We start from the raw sequence: 18307 nt of genomic DNA, 5'->3' as shown, positions 1-18307 counted from the left end.
TGGCTCAGCAAAATTGGGGACGTAGCTAATCGGCTGGGCAAAGCCATGTAGGCCTTCGCCTTGGCTCATACTAGCCGACCACCCATCGAGTCTAGCCGGCAAGCCGTTAAAAAATACATACATATATAATAACAACAATTTCGAAATTTAGAAGCTAGCTTCAAAGAATTCGAAACTAGGGGGAGGGGGGCAATTGATATACCTAAATATATCAACCACCATGAGTCAATGGAGGATCAAAGCCTAGCAGTCCCCACCGAAGTCAACTAGTTAACAAGTGGTACCAACCCAATAATGGCTAGAGTGATCCACGCCGACGCTATAATGGCCAAAGTGATCCATGCCAACGGGGTAGTAATTGGAGCGATTCATGCTCGCACCATAATATCGCCTATAAATGACGAATTACCCTCAAGTCAAACTCCTTCACTATAAATAAGGGTTTGGAGAAGTGACTAAGGTATCTCATTCTAAACCTATCTTTATTGTTGTTTACAACCTCTCTAAAGTAATCCCTTACTCAAGTATCAGAATGATCCCCAGAGTACACCTCGGGTCCTCCATGCCACTCTCATTATCTTCTTTTTAAGGCGATCGAGATCAGAGTGTTTGTCGTAGATCCATCAACGTTTTATCTCGCAACAATTATTTTAATTGTATTTGATTTATGGATAAAAATAAGCATTTGATCAATCAAGTTCTTAATTTGTATTAGTCTTATAATTATTAACTAAACAAGTTACTAATTTTTAATTATTAGGTTTTTTGGTTTTTAATTTTTAACTTTATAATTTTTAACAATAATACTAAATAATTCCTAATTTTTTTATAATAAAGAATTTTATTATGTACTTAACTCTTTTTCTAACTTATAATGAAGAAGTCCTCCATGTACATTTGTAGGACGTCACGTTAGTACTTATACGATATCAAATAATCACTTTCTTTCTTCCTGCTTAATCTATATATTTTTTTTTGGAGACTATCAATGAGATCCTTCTTTCTCTTGAGCCGTAGTTATGAAGATTTATGATTGTTAATCCCATCACTTATCCATCTCTCAGTCAATTTGATTAATTTGTTTAGGCCCTCCTATAATTGGGTCTCAATCTTGAAAGCATGGTCCAAATGTGAAAACGTAGCTGATGGTTCAAATTATATGCATTTTTAATTTGTTTTTTTTAGAAAATGTGATAATTGAAGGAGGTGAATGTACTTTGCAGTTATTTAGTTATTTATTTGATAAATTGAAGGAGATGTGAAATATTTTTATTTTTTGGGATTATATTCATATGAAGGTAAATGTGAATTAATAAGGTGAAATGCAAGTGAGACACACTTTGACAAATTAGGAATAAAAACATTAAGAACGAATATTTCTTTTTGCAAATCGAATTCTATTCGTTTTCTATTCCGTGAATCAAGGGTAGGGGTGACCATAATTCGGTCTTAACCAAATTAATCGATTGAGTTCGTTTGGTTTGGTTCGGGTAATTTATACTTTGGTTCGATTCGATTTTATAATAGGGTAATTTTAGGTAGGGTTATGGGTAATTTGTATATCTCGCAAACGAATTATTCGAATTTTTAATTAATTAAAAATTAAATATAAATTATTAAATTATATTATTTATTATTTTAATTTTTAGGCTAGGTTAGGCGCTGGAGTTCTATAATCCATTCGGATTCGGCCATTCCTAAATCCCAATTTTCCCTCTTCCCTTCGCAAGTTAGCAGTTCGCGAGTCGCAACTTCGCTGGCAGCTGGCACTCCCTGGCTCCCAGTCCCAGTTCCCTTCAGCTTCACCTTCCATTCCCAGTTCCCTTGCCACTACGCAGTTCGCACACAGTCGGCGACGGCGAGTTCGAACCTCCTGTTCCAGATCGGCAGATCCAGTCTTCCCCTTCGGACTTCGGCTTCCACCTTCCCAACTTTGCAGCTCGCACTCTCGCAGACTCGCAATACTCCTTCGGACCTTCCGTCCTTCAGGTTTTTCGTTTTTCTGTTGCGTTCAAAACTCAAAAGTCTTTGCAGTTTGATGTTTATTGATATTTTACAATAACCTAAGATAAGCACAATGTGTTTGATTAAATGTATGAGAGAATATTTCCTCCAAGTTATTATATTCATGTTGATCAGTCTCCCTCTTTAAAATGGGTTTCTTTGTGTTCTTTGTTCATATTTGTTTGAATGTTCATTGAATTTGAGTTTTGTTCCTTTTTAATTTTTTTATATTTGTGTTTTCTTACGTTTTTTGTACCCAAAGTCCAGTGCCCTGTTCTCTTCTTCTTCGGCTCTTCCCTGCTCTTACCAATAACCCGGATGAAATTTTTTCTCATAATTAATTTTATTTTTATTCAGTTAACTAAATTTCCTGAAAATTCAGTTTGGTTGGGTAAAGTTTGGTTAAAAAGACCAATTCGGTTTGGTTAAATAGATGAATTTGGTCGGTTTGGTTATGGAATTGGCCGAACCGACCGATTGAACACTCCTAGCGTAACCTTAGAGATAATCTTATTTTGTGTGTCTGTGCGTGTTTTTTTAGGATAAGATAAATAGTTTTATTGTTTAATAAATTATTATTATTATTTTTTTCTTTCTTGTATTAATTATTCCTATTATATATTTATCAATCCTTTTTTTTAGAAAAAAGTGAATATGCAAATGAATGCAGCTATCTATATTTTTTATATATCTATGATTGATTAAACTAGAACTCTGATAATTGAAATGCAAATAAAATATTCAATAGTTGGGTTATAAATGTGTTAAAAACATGAGTTTTACATTGCAAATCTTAAGATTAATAATTTTACTAAGCAAGTGTACTCAAATTTACTTAAAACCTTACAGAAAATAAGATAGGAATAATGGCCAGGAGAGTTTATAAATAATTAAGAAAAATTTAAGTTATTTAAAATTTAAAATTGCAAATAATTTAGACATATTTTCTGCAGAATTTATGAATGAAGATTGATGAACAATTAATAAAAAATAAAAAGAAACCACTCAAAAAATGTGTTGTCTTATTATAATAATTTATATATCATAGATATATAATATAATCCCATATGTTTGTCCATGTGATGGTAAGCATTTATTTATAAGTAACTAGCCATGGGCATGCACTATGTGCGTACTCTATGATTTTCTATTTTTAAAACTTTTAAAAAATTGTAAAGAAAATAATAAAAAATAAAATAAACACATTTTGGGATAATTATCAATAGTTATAAGAGTCTTTTGAAATAATTATGTGTAGTTATAGGGATAAATCTAATATAATTATAAGGGTATTTTGGAAAAATTATAGATAGTTAAAGGTATATATTGGAATAATTATTGATAGTTATAGGGATACATTTGATGTTTTTAAAAGATGACCCCAAATAAGAGAATCCCCTTTATAATAGTACTAGCCATGGTGCGTGCCTTACGACTTTCTATTTTTTAAAAAATTTAAAAAATTGTAAAGAAAATAATAAAAAATTAAATAGTATAAGGGCATTTTGGGATAATTGTAAATAGGTATAAGGGTTTTTTGAAATAATTATGAGTAGTTATAGGGATAAATTTGATATAATTATAAGGGTATTTTGAAAAAAGTTGTAGGCAATTAAAGAAGTATTTTGAAATAATTATTAATAGTTATAGGGATAAATTTGATATTTTTAAAAGATAGATACTAAATAAGAGAATCCCCTTTATAATAATATTGATGACACTGAACAGTTAAGCACTGCCCTGAAATAAAATAAGTGGCGGTTTGTTTTTTAATTTTGCAACTTCAAATGTTTAGCGGAGAAATCAAACTGCTGTAAATAAAGGGAGATTCTGGCTAGGGTTGTGAGGCATTTCTTCCAGCAGAAACTATCTGTATCTCTGCTTTGCTCTTTCAGATTCAAACCCAAATTTGTACCAGCAGACTTCAAACAGATCTTGTTTTAACTCTGTCCCTCTCTTTCTTGGTGTGTGTGTGTGTGAACTATGAAGTGTACTGTGCAGGAATTTTTTCTTTTTAAGTGTTTAATCATTGCATTTATGAGATTGAACAAGTGTATGGCATCTTTGTGTGATCTGATTCTAAAGTGTAAGCAATGTGGTCTTGGTTCTGTTTTGCAGTAGACGAGATGAAGGTTAAGCTCTTACGTATCCTTTTGTCATCTTGGATCAATTATGAATTTGAATTGTGTTTTCTTTTCACCCTTGAATTTTTTTTTTTTTTTCAATTTCTTTCCGTCGTTAGCCTTTGAATCTATTATTTGGGTTCCTCCAGTTTATCAATATGCATCCTTCCAAATACCTAGTACAATTTTGGTCCTGACTTTTTTATATTTATATTTTTTCTGATAAATAAATTTGGATTATGTAATTTTCACATGGATGTTTCTCTTAACCTAGATTTCCTGCCTTTCCTTCTATCTGATGTTGGCGGCTTCTAAACAGAGTATGTGATTCCTATCGCTTATATTCATTTCAATCTTGATTCTGAAGTTTGTTATGTACGCAATGCCATTGGTTTTACTGTAGTTTTATTCTAGGATAATTAATTCATAATCTCTGTTCAAAACAGAATCAAAGCTTCTACTTTTATAATTTGTGAGTTGTGAGTAATTATGTATTTTCTGTCTATTTTTATATTATAGGTGGCATGCGGTTGCTTCATGGACTTGGGATGCTCAAGATGAAACATGCGGGATATGTAGGATGGCATTTGATGGCTGCTGTCCGGACTGTAAAATACCTGGGGATGATTGTCCTCTAAGTAATTTCCCTCCTTAATTTGTTTTGTGACTTTTAATATGATGTTAGCTTTGCTATTAATTTCATTCAACGGTTGTTGATGCACCAATTGCTGGCAAATTTTCCCCTTGGAACAGACCAGTGGTCTGAACATGGTCAATTGTAGAATTCCCAGGTTCTGTCCATTCAAAGTTCCTCACTTATGTATCACCTTCATAAAGCCATTTACAGTCTTAAACAGGTTCCCAGGGCTTGTTTACTAATTAAGTGCTGAACCTACGAAGCAAGAGTTAATATTCTCTAGAAGTCAGTCCCCTCTTTGCCACTAAATGTCTCCATACGCATTCCTAATCGGTCAAATTTCTACAATCTTTCCTCCACACACACTGCATTGAGTTGGTATCAATGCAGTTCCTTCCTTCTGTTTGTTTCTGTTGCTTGTAGTTTGCTGTTTCATTTTAGATTATTTAACTTCTTGTGCGCTTAACACCTTCCCTTTTAGTTATTCCTTGTGTTTTTTATACTGAATCCATTCATTCTGTTGGCTTTGTTTTTTTTATCTGCTTTCTGGTACTTTATTCAAGATTTAATCATTAAATATGGATGCCAATCCTTATTTTGAAGATAAATTATTCTGGCTGTCAAGGAAACCCTTGCTTATTGCTACTAGAACAAAGATCTTGATTGGTAAAATGAGTAATATGGCTAGCAGGAAGAAAGCTTTGTAAGTTAGTAACTGGCAGTTACTGTTGCAAAAAGTCTGCTTGGAAGTAGTAGTTGAAAAATTAAAGCTTGAAGTGGTGGAACACCCACAGCTGTATCGCATTCTTTGGTTCAATAAAGGGAAAAAAGCATTTGTGACAACAAGGTGTAGCCACGTAGGTTCAATTTTTCAATTGGAATCACTCATAAAGAGTGTTTGGTTTGATGTAGTACTGATGGACACATGCCATATTCTAGTGGGTCATCCTTGCCAAAATGATCAATGTTCATGATATTCTTCTTGCTGGTTCTTCTGTCACCAATCTGTCATCTGCATACTTAAGCTTTTATTTGCTATCGGAGATCTTGGCCGCCTTCATATCATTTTGGGTATTGAAGCGTGTCAAACTCCTGATTGGCTTAATCTTTCACAATCCAAGTATGCAGATGATATTCTTTCCGAGTTTCAAATGAGCTCTTGTAAGCCTGTTACTGCACCTACTGTTGGTTGCATTTCAAGGGTAGAGGTTTGTAGTCTTGTTGGTGCGCTTCAAAACACCACCTTATATTTGGTTTTCTGTCAATTCAGTTTATCAATTATATGAGCTTAATTCTTCAACCCATGCCAAGAGAATACTATGTTGCTGGTTCCTTTAATTGAGTTTCCTTTTCTCTCTCTTGTTCCTCTGACCTTGTTGCTCATATGTGGATTGGGCTGCTGTTCAGATGCTGGGCATTACCTGTGCATGCTGTCTATTTTTGTACAATTTGATCTCATCGGGTTCCAAGAAGCAGCTCACAGTTTCTTGTTCCGGCAGTGAGGCCGAATATAAGCCTGTTGTGCAAATGACTTCTGGACTCTGTTGGGTACTGTTCTTATCCATGACACTTGTTTCTAAAGGAGCCATTGTTGAATTTATTGAGAGAATGTTAGTGCTACACGGTGCACAGCTTTCCTACCCTTACATTTTCAGCTGAATTTTCACCTTGTGTGCTGGGTGCTAAAAGAATCTTTGCATCCAGTATAATTTTTCATGATCAGATTGTAGAAATCCCAACCAGGAGTCTACAGTACTCACCTTTTTGGGAGTTAGGAACCTTTGTTGCAAGTTTCATGTGGTTTCCAAACCTGCTCAGCTTGGATGGGTGCTGTTAGACATGTTTTACATTTTATTATGATAGACATTGTATATCAATCTGCATGTAATTTGCATACTACTGAAATTTATAGGAACAGTATAATAACCCTAATTGTTTTTCACCATCAGGTGGTAAGATAGGCTTAACCAGTGTTTTAAAAGGCTCAATCGAGGCTCGCCTCAAGGCACAACATGCCTAAAACTCCTTGAGGCTCAATCTAAAATACCAAATTCCAAAAAGGCTAACACATTATATGCTGAGGCTAATGCATTTTTGCAAAAGGCATGCATTTTGTGCCTTTTTAGTTGAGGCTTATGCATTTTGGGTGTGTGATTCTCAAGTAAAAATTGGTTACAAAATTTTAATTGCATGTTTGTATAAAAGGAATCTCATAATATGAGTTGATTTTTTGAACTCTTGAACCTCAATCTTTCCAAAATAATAGAGTTGTATCTTACATCATGAAAATAGTTTGAACTTAGTAATAGTATAGCTCCTGTCATGATTTATGTTATGGATTCAAGTTAGCAATTTTTGAATGGCCAACAAGTAGTTTGCAAAGCATAATATATTTTTTCTTTCTTACATTATATTTGTGATTTTCTTAAATTTTAAAATATATAAAATTTATTTACATTTTTTTAATCTTAAAAATAAATTCTAAAAGGCTTACACCCCAACGCCTTAAGGTTTACGCCTCGCCTTTTAAGGGTTAAAACGCCTCTCCTTTCATCTTCGCCTTTTAAAACATTGGGCGTAACTCCTAAGAAAATAAGTAAGGAATGACTCAAATGGTTTGGGCATTTGTAACATCGTCCACATAGTGCACTAGTGAGGAAGAGAGGTAATCTATAAGGGGCAATAGAAGGGATAGGAGTAGACCTAAGACAACATGGAATGAGATAGTAAGGATTTAACATCCCTAAATTTGCCGAAGGAAATGGTCCATGATAGCATAAATTGGCGGAAAAGGATTCATATAGCCGACCCCACTTGTTGGACTTAAGGCTTGGTTTGTTGTTGTTGCTGTGTTGTGGTTTTCACCATCAGAGTTTCTATTTGGTTTGGTGTTTCTTGGAAGAGAGAAAGAAAAGTAATGCTTCAGATTGGATTTTGTGAACATGAGGAAATATGCATGGTATTTTCACATTTAGGCTTGATTTGCATTATTGATCTAGACCTAATGCCTATACCTATGTAAGCTTTCTGGTCAGAAGATAGGAGGTCCTGGGTTAAATTCTTGTTACATGCATTTTTATCCTGAATTTTATGTTATCCTCTGTTGGAAGCTATTATTTTCCTTATGGGCATTGTTTTGTGCTTACATCTCGCCATGTGAATTGGCTACTGAGGGAGAGATTAAGGCTTGATGAGTATTGTTAGCCATTAAAACCTGACACATTAAGCTTTTAGGTCAAAGAATGACTTCACATCTTTGGTGTATGATGCATAGTTTCATACTCACGTTATTCATTTAGCTATGATTAGTTTAATTAGGATCATCATCTCCTCCATGGAACCCTGTCCCAGATAATTTGTTCCTTTCACAAAATAGATCACCAAAAATGTTGACCTCATTTCAGCGAAAAAATAAATCTCCATTGATCACAATTCTACTTCAACATTAGAAAGGGAGGGGCTTCTAAATTTGATTCTTTTTTGCTTAAATTATTTTTGTTTCCAAACTTGATTTGTCTAGATTATAATCTTTTAAAGTTCAGGATGCAACCTCCTTTAGTAATTTATTTTTGGATTGAAATTTGCTTGCTGATTAAGTAATTATGTAGTATGTTGAGTGTTTGTTTTTATATATGTGTGTGTGTGTGTGTGTGTGTGTGTGTGTGTATATGCAACCACTTCTACACATTTCACACCATGCAAACTGAATGTTGTTTCATAATGAACTAAGTGCCACATGCCGCACAAAGCATCATTCTTTTTAATCCTACTCATAGCACAACCTAAAATGAGCCATGCTCCAGGTTAACATTGTTTCTGATTTAGATTCATTCTTTATTCCAGTGCTCTTGCGTAAACCATTGAACTGGCAGTTCAATCATTAGGTTTGCTCTGGAATGGTCTTCACCTTTGTACATAACTTTTTTATTTGTTTTGGTGTTTATTGGCATGAATACTTTGGCTTATGGAAATGATTTTCTTACCTTATCACAAAATGTCAATGATGTATTGTATTGTAAGGAACTTAAATGCATTTATTGTAACCGCACTATTGCAAAATAAAGAATAGTTCCAATTACTCGAACCTTGATTGAATTATGATTGATTGTGTTTCTATTCTCATCTTGCAGTTTGGGGCACGTGCAACCATGCCTTCCATCTACATTGCATATTGAAATGGGTGAACTCGCAGGCCCCCCAAGCTTATTGCCCCATGTGTCGTAGGGAATGGCAGTTTAAAGGATGAGGTAGCTCATTGTTCCATGTCATAAAATTACTGACATTCTTGGCAAGGTTATTGGAGGTCTAGAATCACAAATTTTAGCCGTTTACTATTTTGGTATACTTGTATGAAAGGAAAACGTGTTGATTGCTAAGCCAATTGCTGAGGTCCTTATTGAGCTGTTTTTACTAGCCAAGTTGCCATTCAAATTAATAGACATGCTACTGTTGAGATTTGAATACAGGATTGCATTTTTTTTCCCACTCTAATACCATTTATGAGGTGTTGACTGATGGGTTGTGTTGAATGAACATCAGGAAGGCAGTTTTATTGGAGGCACAGATAACTAGATTACTACATGACGATACTTGAAATTTGTTTGTTCGCTGAAGTGTCAGTTATTATTACGATTCTTGTTTTGGCAGCCCTGTTATGTGCTTTCATAAATAGTAATTGCATATTAAGCTTCGTGATCTCAAGTCAAGTTATCCTTTTTTTTTTTTTTTTTGGATTCGTCCGGGTATCCGCCTACCGTCAACAGTGTCAGTTTTACTGTCCACTGCACCGGCCAGCGACTAATCCCACGCCCCGTGGATCCGGCCCCACATCACCACGAGGAGGGTAAACCAGGAGCTCAGAGCGGAATCGATCCCGGGTGGCTCATTGCTGACCTCGTGAGAGGCACACCCTGGAAATCGCTCCACCACCTGAGCTTAGCCCTGGGGGCTCAAGTCAAGTTATCCTTGATCTCCTAGCATATTGTCAAAATCTATTCCATCGTTCTAACACAAAAATCAAGTTGCAGAAGGCTCTTTTGAGATGCCGAGGCAAGGAAGACTACATGAAATTCAACTTCAGCAAGACAACAAAGAAAATGGGTAATTGTGATTAATCTACCCTAAGGTTTCTATTAACTCTATTAAAAGTCATTCATAATGTAGAGATCAACGGGAGTTCGTGTGGTTGACAAGTAAACGTGTAAAACATAGTCAGTTCTACCTTTTTGTCACTTAAGGCAACTCTAAATTCGTCAAATTAACTCGGACTCAAGCTCAATTCTGTTGTCCTGCAGTGTTAATTTACAAATTTCATTACCCATTTGTCATGAAAGGAATGGTGTCCAAGTTTGCAATTGGAATGTTGCCAATGGTATTGCAAATATGAAAAGAAAAGAATAGGTAAGGGCTGGTGAGCTGAATTTTAAAATGGAAGCCAACCTATCTTTCCATACTTTTGAAGTCTTTGAGTTCACACCAAGGAGCCACCATTCTTGTGCAGCATTTTATTTTGATTTTTTAAAAAATAGATGAAGGGAGGTGGCGAAGTTTGAATCTTATTCAAAATATAGTAACATAATTAAAAAGTCTTCCTACCAATGACATATTTCCTACCGAGTACACAGCTACACCATCCAGAGGAGGACGGTTGCTTGTCCATGTGGGGCAGTTGCTTTGCTTTTCTAAATAGATTTCTTTACATTCCTTTCAAGTTTGAAAAATATTTTTAAAAAAAAAAAAATCACACCCATATTTTCATGTTTGATTATTAAAAAAATATATAAATTAAAATGTATACATCATTAATATTTACTTTTTTAAAAAAATCTTTAATCATATTCAATTAATTTTTTAAATATTTTTTTATTGCTTTTAATAGAGAAAGAAAAAGTATATCTATATATATATATATATATATATATATATATATATATATAAAGAGTTTCATCCTTATTATTTTCCTTTTCTTAGTAAAATCCTTAATTCAAACAAATCCTTACAAATTTTGAAAAATGTATGTTGACTTTTTGAGTCTAATCCCTATTTTAATACTAACAAAACACATGTTTCTTATGTGTATATTTAGCATGTGAACATATCCATTAATTAACACACACATAAGGAAACGACGATGGAAGCTTGCGAGACTTAAAGCCTATACGATCAGGCGCATTCCATGAAGGCAGAAGAGCAAAAGAAGAATAAGACATTTATTGTTTTATCTTGTAATGCATTTAAGTTTTATTTTTAAACTTTGGTCTATAATAATGCATGCATCTTGTATGATATGATTTGAATGCTCAGACAGAACCATAGACAGACCGTAGGGAACCAAAAGTCATAAACAGACCTTAGGACATTGAATTTTTCATTAAAAACCTTTTTCATAAAAATTAACATCATATAAAGGCTTTGAAATATCCTAATTTGGTCAACTGACGTTCGATTTTTGGGCTTAATTTAAAAGCCCGGTCGACCGAACCCTTGGCAGTATAAATGCCTCGATCGACCAAACAGGTTAGAGTCAACATGTTGACTTCGCTCGATCGACCATACTGAATTGAATGCGCTGTCCTCGGTCGACCGAACCATTAACCTCTGACACCCCAACTACTTGGTCGACCAAACTTTGTAGTTCAAGTTAGCCTTGGTTGACCGAATCTATATGAATGGTCAACCAACGTTTGCCTTGGTCGATCGAACTCGTGAAGGTTTCAGAAACACCTTGATATGATCGACCAAACCTATAGTTCAAATTTGTCTCGGTTGATCAAACTTATAAAAGTGGTCGACCGAACCTTATTCTTGGTTGACCAAACCTCTCGGGTTGATTTAATTTTTAGCTGCTAATCGTCTTTAATTTTTCACTTAAACATTTTCAAAATGATGAGCGTGTCCCTCAACGGTCATATTTTCTGAAAATCTATAAATATCCCATCCATAACTCAGATTAGTAACTTTGATTAATTTTAAAATCCTCTCAAATTATTTCATCAAATCAAAGTTCCCCAAACCATTTTTAATGCAAAAATTTTTTCTTTGAGATAAAATATTTTAAACTCTCTCTTACTCTCTTTCAATATTTCTTTTGAAAAATCTTTTTAGAAGAGAGTATTTTATTTTGAGCATTTAGTTTGTATCTATCGTATGTACTCTCACTCAAGCTTTTATTTCAAAATCAGTTGGAGAGTATATTTAGGGTTTTTCCCATAGTTTCTTTGATAAATATTTTTGTGAAGAAATTATTTATAACATTGTGAATCTTTGCACAACTCATTGCAAAGATTCATAAGCTCACTTGTGCTTATATATTGACAAAATTCTTTTTGAGTTAAAAACCCTAAGCTTTCCTATATCCTTTATTGAAAATATTTTGTTTGAGAAAATCTTATTAGGGTTTAAATCTTTATGTGCTAATCATATACATTTTTTTCAAAGATTGAAAATATTATATAAGTAAAACACCCTTTCTCTACTGAGCATAACTCATATTATATTAGAGTGCATGTATTCGAAGTTTTAATGTGTACATCCATGCTTGTATTTAGAAGCGTTTTTGTATGTACAAAAATGATTTTTTAATGTATCGATTGGGTTCATCCCGTAAATTGAACTCGGGAGTCTCAGTCTCGTAAGTGAAATTAGTTCAGTTTAATTCGAAAATTGAATTAAGGAGTCTCTACCCCGTAAGAGAGATAAGTTGGGCTAAGCCTTATAATTGAGCTGAGGTTTACCTTGTCCCATAAGGAGAGGTTGTAAGAGCTTCTGCTCCACTTGTTTAAATGGACAAGGATAGTGTAATCCTTGGGGGGTATGCCCAAGACGGGGATGTAGGTTAGTTTGGCCGAATTTCGATAACAAAATCTGTGTGTCACTCTCTCTCTATCTCATATAAATTTCTGTACTTAAATTTCTATATGTGTATACTTGTTTATTCACTGTTATAATTATTTGCATGCACACATTTAAATTAAATGAGATATACTGTATACGTGTATGCCTGCACTTATAGTTTAATTATTTTACATACATGTTTGTATTATGAAAAAGAGATATTGATATGTGGTGAATGAGCGTAAAAGTTTAATTTAGTCAAAAAAATTTTAAAACCCACTTCAACATTCTCTTGGGATCACACAAATTCCAACAATGTATTTCTACAAGGATTGGGTTCTCGTCTCTCTTCTTTAAAGTTAAGGGTTGTTTTTGAGTTGAGTTGACTATCCAATTTTATATATATATTTTTAAAGAATTTCATTAAGCTGAATAAAAACATTACAACATCTACCCAAAAGTAACATTAAAATTATCATCATAAACTAAAAGATAAAGGGGAAGGTTCTAACAAAATTCTTTAGAGCCGTCAATGCACATTATCTACAGTGTGCAAGAGAATTATAATACAAACTTAAAACTGTTATTTTAATGCCCAAATATCTTTCTTTGTTGTTTGTGTTGCATAAGAAAGAATTAGTACCAGATGATCTTCTCCTCTTTGAGCTTGACTTGAAAATTTTAAATTGAATGCTCAATTAAAAAATTTGTAAATTTGAAATTTCACTAAAAAAATAATTTGAAGTCAATTAATTTCAACCATGAATTGAGTTTAACTTGGTTACATATCAAAAATAAAAAAAATTATAAAAATATATTTAGCCCGATGAAATTTGCAATACTAGATACATTAATTTAACTTATTGGAATAGTATTTCAGAAGAAAAATCTGTTGTGAGAGAACCCAAAACGCCAATTATGAATAGAACACTCCATTGCCCCATCCCACCAAATCTCTACTTCAGCCCAATAAAATAATAAAATAAAAACTAAAGCTTAAAAATTAATCTCTTAAAAGTCAAAATTAAAAGTCAAAGTTGAACAACAAACATAAATTAGACATTTGGACGATAGAATAAAAACTAAGCAACCCAATAATATTCCTAAACACTTATAAACATCCCCATAAATTACAAAAACATTAACATGCTCTGCCCCTACCAGTGTATGGTAACAATGTTTAAAGAAGAAAAAAAAAAAAATCTCTCATACACTGTCAACTTTATCATTATAAGAATTAAAAAAATAAATAAAATACGAAGAATTCAAATAATAATAATAATAATTTACAATACCAATACAACAGATCCAATCACCGTCAGAAGACCAAGTCCCCACCTTGGCCCGCCGCGAACCCCACCGTCCGACGAGTCCCTCTCCTGATTTGACGTCGTCGACGTCGTCGACGACGAACCGTTGTAATTGGGATTGCTGCCGTACAGCTCCTGAATCCCCTGTACGTCGTCGTTTACGAGCTCCACCTTCCTCGTCCCCGACGTGATCGTCGGGTACATGATGGACTCCTCCACTGAGGAGTGCCCCAGCCCCAGAAGGTGCCCGATCTCGTGAATCGCCACCGACTCTAGGTCCACCGCCGTCGTCGCTGTCGACGAGCTTAGGTCGATCACCCAGTTCTCGTCCGCGTCCAAGTGGAACCGCCCGCTCGGCGGCGAGAACGCGTGCGCCAGCGTCCCCAACACGCCGTCGAACGCCTCCCCGTCGCCGTGGTCGCCGCTGTAGAATCCTATCCGGATGTCGGCGGCAGAGTACGATGCCGCCTCCGAGAACGTCAGTGTCGTGACCGCGGCCCACCGGGCGAAGGCGTCGGCGAACACCGTCTTCACGTCATCCGAAAGCTGATTGTCCGGCAAGAAAGCGTAGGTGAGGTCCCGCCGGGACTCCGGCCACGTCGGCGTGCCGGGGAAGAATGAATAGTGAGCGACGGTATGGAAGGAGGCGCTGTCAGGAGACGCCGTCTTGCCGGAGTTCATGGAGCTGGAGCCGTTGACTATGTCGGCGACGCCGCATCTGGGGCGGACGATCTGGCGGAGGGTAGGGACGTCGAGGCTGCCGGTGACGTTCAAATTGAAGTTGCGCTGGTACGTCTTAATCGCAGATTCGAGAATATCATCGAAGTCGTCGGAGAAGTTGGAGGTCGGGATGTACCCGAAGTAATGGAAGTACTGTTTGAGTTTGGCCAAGCCGTCGAGGACTTCGCCGCGTTGGCAGCCGGAGAAGTTCTGGAAGCGCTGCCAGGGGCCAGCGGTGGCATTGGGGAGGAGCGCTGGCGGCGGAAGGGCGGATATATTTGGGAAGAACCGGGGGAAGGCGGAGACTGAAACTGTGCGAAGGCACAGAAAAATGGCCAAAGCAAACAGAACGTGTCTCATGTTTTCGGGGATTTGCGTATTTTCTCTCATCTACCAATCAGAGGAAGTATTTAAACTTATGGTATGGAATGCGTCGAAACATTGGAAGTGTTTCTGGTGTTTTTTGCTTTGACTAATATGTTCTTTTGACTATACCTAGCAGGTTAGGTTACTTGCGAACATGTGCGCCGACGCGTCCTCGGAAAAATCTGAATTGATGTGCTCGGCGGGATGGGTTACGGTTTGGACGTCTTTGACGGCTGCGGGATGGCGGGCAAGAGGGTCAAAGAAGGGGGTTGAACTGTCCGTGATGACATCGCAGTCTGCGAACCCACGCAGGATGTTTCCTATGCACGTGGAATGAAGTCATTGGTTCCGTCTCCGAGTGGGCCCTACTGAGATTGGCCTATTCGTATCATAGAACATGTGTTTAATAACAGAAAATACTATATATTATATCTTGGCAGATTTGTTTTGAAGTGGATTTTTAATGGTGGGTGGCTTATAAGTAATTTCGTTAAATTTTTTTCTAAATAAAGAGAAATTTTTTGTACTATGACAATAAATTTTTAAGTTTTTATTATATTCCTTTTCAAGAAAAATGCATCCAATACAAATTGTACAAAAGATTGAGATAATCTTTTCTCAAAAGAAGGTGAAGTGTTAATAATGATCATAACTAGATTTGGGAAAATGGAAAAATTGATCCATTTTAGTTGTGGGAAATAGTTTTTATTTTTTATTTTTAAAAATAAATATTAATTTATTTTTTAAAAAATTTTACAAATTTGTCTAAAAATTTAAAACATTAAGAAATTTTGGTATTATTCATTTATGAAAATAGTCTTATTTTCCGTTTTAAAATTTTATAACATTATCACTTTGTTTTTAAACATTTTTAAAATTTGTATAGGAAAGTTTAATTTTTTTTTTAAAATATTTTTATTTTTTGACATTTTTCATTTCTTGTTGAACATTTAGGATCATTGAACTTGAATTTAGGATTTGGACCTGTAAAAATTTAAATGAAATACAATATAAAATTATATTAAATTTATTCTTATTGCACACAAATTTAAATTCAAACTCCAAATCATACTCTCTAAGATGACTTATATAACTTTTACCCTTTTATTTTTACCCTTTTAATGCTAATCTTAAAAAATTAATAAAACAATTTGAAATTTTAATAATTATTCAAAAATAAAAAATAAAGAAAAATATTCCCACAACCGACTTAAACGAATGTCTAGTCATCTTGCGCATAATAATTATCTTGAAAGAAAGAATAGTTGTTATTACTTATCATTCTACTATATATTCTCTAGATGAACTTGAGAAACTAGGCATGGCCAATGTGGAATGGAATCTATAAAAGGGAAATAGAGCCTAAGGATAAAAAAAAAAAATCATTTTCTTCTTTATTTTCCCTTTATATTAAAATTATCATTAAAATTAAAATTTTGTCCTAACATAATTAAAAATTAGAAAACTCAAATGGTAGTGATTTACCAAACTAAATTCTTGTTCATTACTTTGATAATTTTGGTTTTTTTGGAAAATCGATTTCAACTTTAATTTTAGTTTTAAAAAAAAATATAAAAAAATATTAACTAATTTTTCATTTTTTACAACATTTGGACGAACCAAATGATCAACAATAATCAACTTAGGTACTATTTTCTTGTGAAAATAGCTTCTTTTTTTTTTTTTAATTTTTCAAATAATTACTAAAATTTCACCTTATTTTAAAATTTTTAAATTTATGAACATATCTTTTCACTATTTTTATTTTACTTTAACTTTCCCTTTATATATGGGAGTGTAAAATTTGGATTTTAAAATTTAATTTGTATAGATTATGTACAAAATTCCTTCTAAAATCATGCAAATCCAAACTCGAACCCCAACATCCATAATTTAAAATATTACCTTATTTCAAATGAGTCATGAAAAAAAAAGACCTTGATCAACGTGAAGCCCAATTTAATTTTCAATCAATCCTTGCACTGATTTTAATTCTAGAAGATAAAACCATCGAAAATCATTTCGCATCATTCAACTTTGAGCAGGTGACCGAATTTTGATTCTAGAAGAAACATTCATCAAAGATGTTTTTGCATTATTCAACTTTCGGTATGAATGACTTTAATAATTAGTAGAGCCTCAGCCTGCGGCCAGAAACAGCGTACGTGGTACTCTCAAAAGCCAATATGTATGTATATGTCTGCTCACCATGCTTCCGTAGAACGGCAAACCTATGGTCTCAAAAAATGGCATAACAATATGTCCACATCGTTAGTGTTTTTAGAGTATTACTTTTGGATCTTAAATTTAGATTTGAATTTAAGTTTATTTGAACAAATTTTAATATATTTTTTTATTATATTTTATTTAAATTTAATACAAATTTAAATTTCAAGACTCTCCAAATATAAGATAAATATATATATACTAAAGAAAGGCAGCACCTCCAATTATTTATTGATATACCCTTACTTTTGGAGGAGGAATACCGTGATTACAAGACAAATAATGAGAGATTACAGAAAGATAAATATATTTGATTGTGCGCTTTGTTGATTTTGAGACCCAAAAAAAAAAAAGGAGTGGGGAGTAGTTGGAATTGAATTTTTATGACATTTATAACCCTTTTGGAGCTTAGAAAACAATGAGAAAAAGAAAAAAAAAATTACTTTTTCATATTTGGTTATTAAGGAAAGTAAAAAAGAAAATAAAAAAAATATAGCAAATTAATAAACAAATTCTAATTTTACATATCCTTAAGATTAGGTTTTAAAATTTTTTTTAATCTTATTAGAATTTTTTTGTTCATTTATAATGGTACTTGATATAGAGAAAAAGTAATAGTGGAAAATGAATTCTCTTCTTGTTTTTCTTTTCTTTTTTCAAACAAAATCTTTAATATAACTTACCCTTAAACAGGAAAATCTTGAGCTTTCTAGGGTAGATTTTTACTTACATATTATGTTTTGGTCCAATAATAAATTTGACCGCTCTCTATTTTTTTTTAAATAATTTTATTTCTAAAACAAAGTCTAAGAAATAAAGTCATTGTATGATACCTTAATTCACAAGCAAATATGTAGCACCTCCCCTATTTCAATACATATACTAAGTGTGGTGCACATTATTGTGGGCTACATATTTTTAAATTTATTACTTTCCTCCCAAATCTCACGATTAAATAGAAAGTTGGATCTACATAAATTAAATTATAAATTTTAAATTAATTATATAGCTAGAATAACCTTCACAAATTGTGATTCAAAACTATTAACTACTATATGTCCAAGGTCCTAACCCAGTAATGAAAGTTT

General features: G+C 33.9%; 1 protein-coding gene across 1 annotated transcript; it reads right to left on the bottom strand.

The window, feature by feature from the left end:
• Nucleotides 1-13673: 13673 nt before the first annotated feature.
• LOC131144141 (metalloendoproteinase 2-MMP-like) lies at nucleotides 13674-15435 on the bottom strand. The gene has a single exon (XM_058092562.1). The coding sequence runs from the start codon at nucleotides 15015-15017 to the stop codon at nucleotides 13884-13886; it is 1134 nt and encodes a 377-aa protein (XP_057948545.1). The 5' UTR covers nucleotides 15018-15435; the 3' UTR covers nucleotides 13674-13883.
• Between the last annotated feature and the right edge of the window lie 2872 nt (nucleotides 15436-18307).

The sequence above is a fragment of the Malania oleifera genome, chromosome 12 (genome assembly GCF_029873635.1).
Source record: "Malania oleifera isolate guangnan ecotype guangnan chromosome 12, ASM2987363v1, whole genome shotgun sequence".
NCBI lineage: Eukaryota > Viridiplantae > Streptophyta > Magnoliopsida > Santalales > Ximeniaceae > Malania > Malania oleifera.
This window is presented reverse-complemented; position numbering and strand designations above follow the sequence as displayed.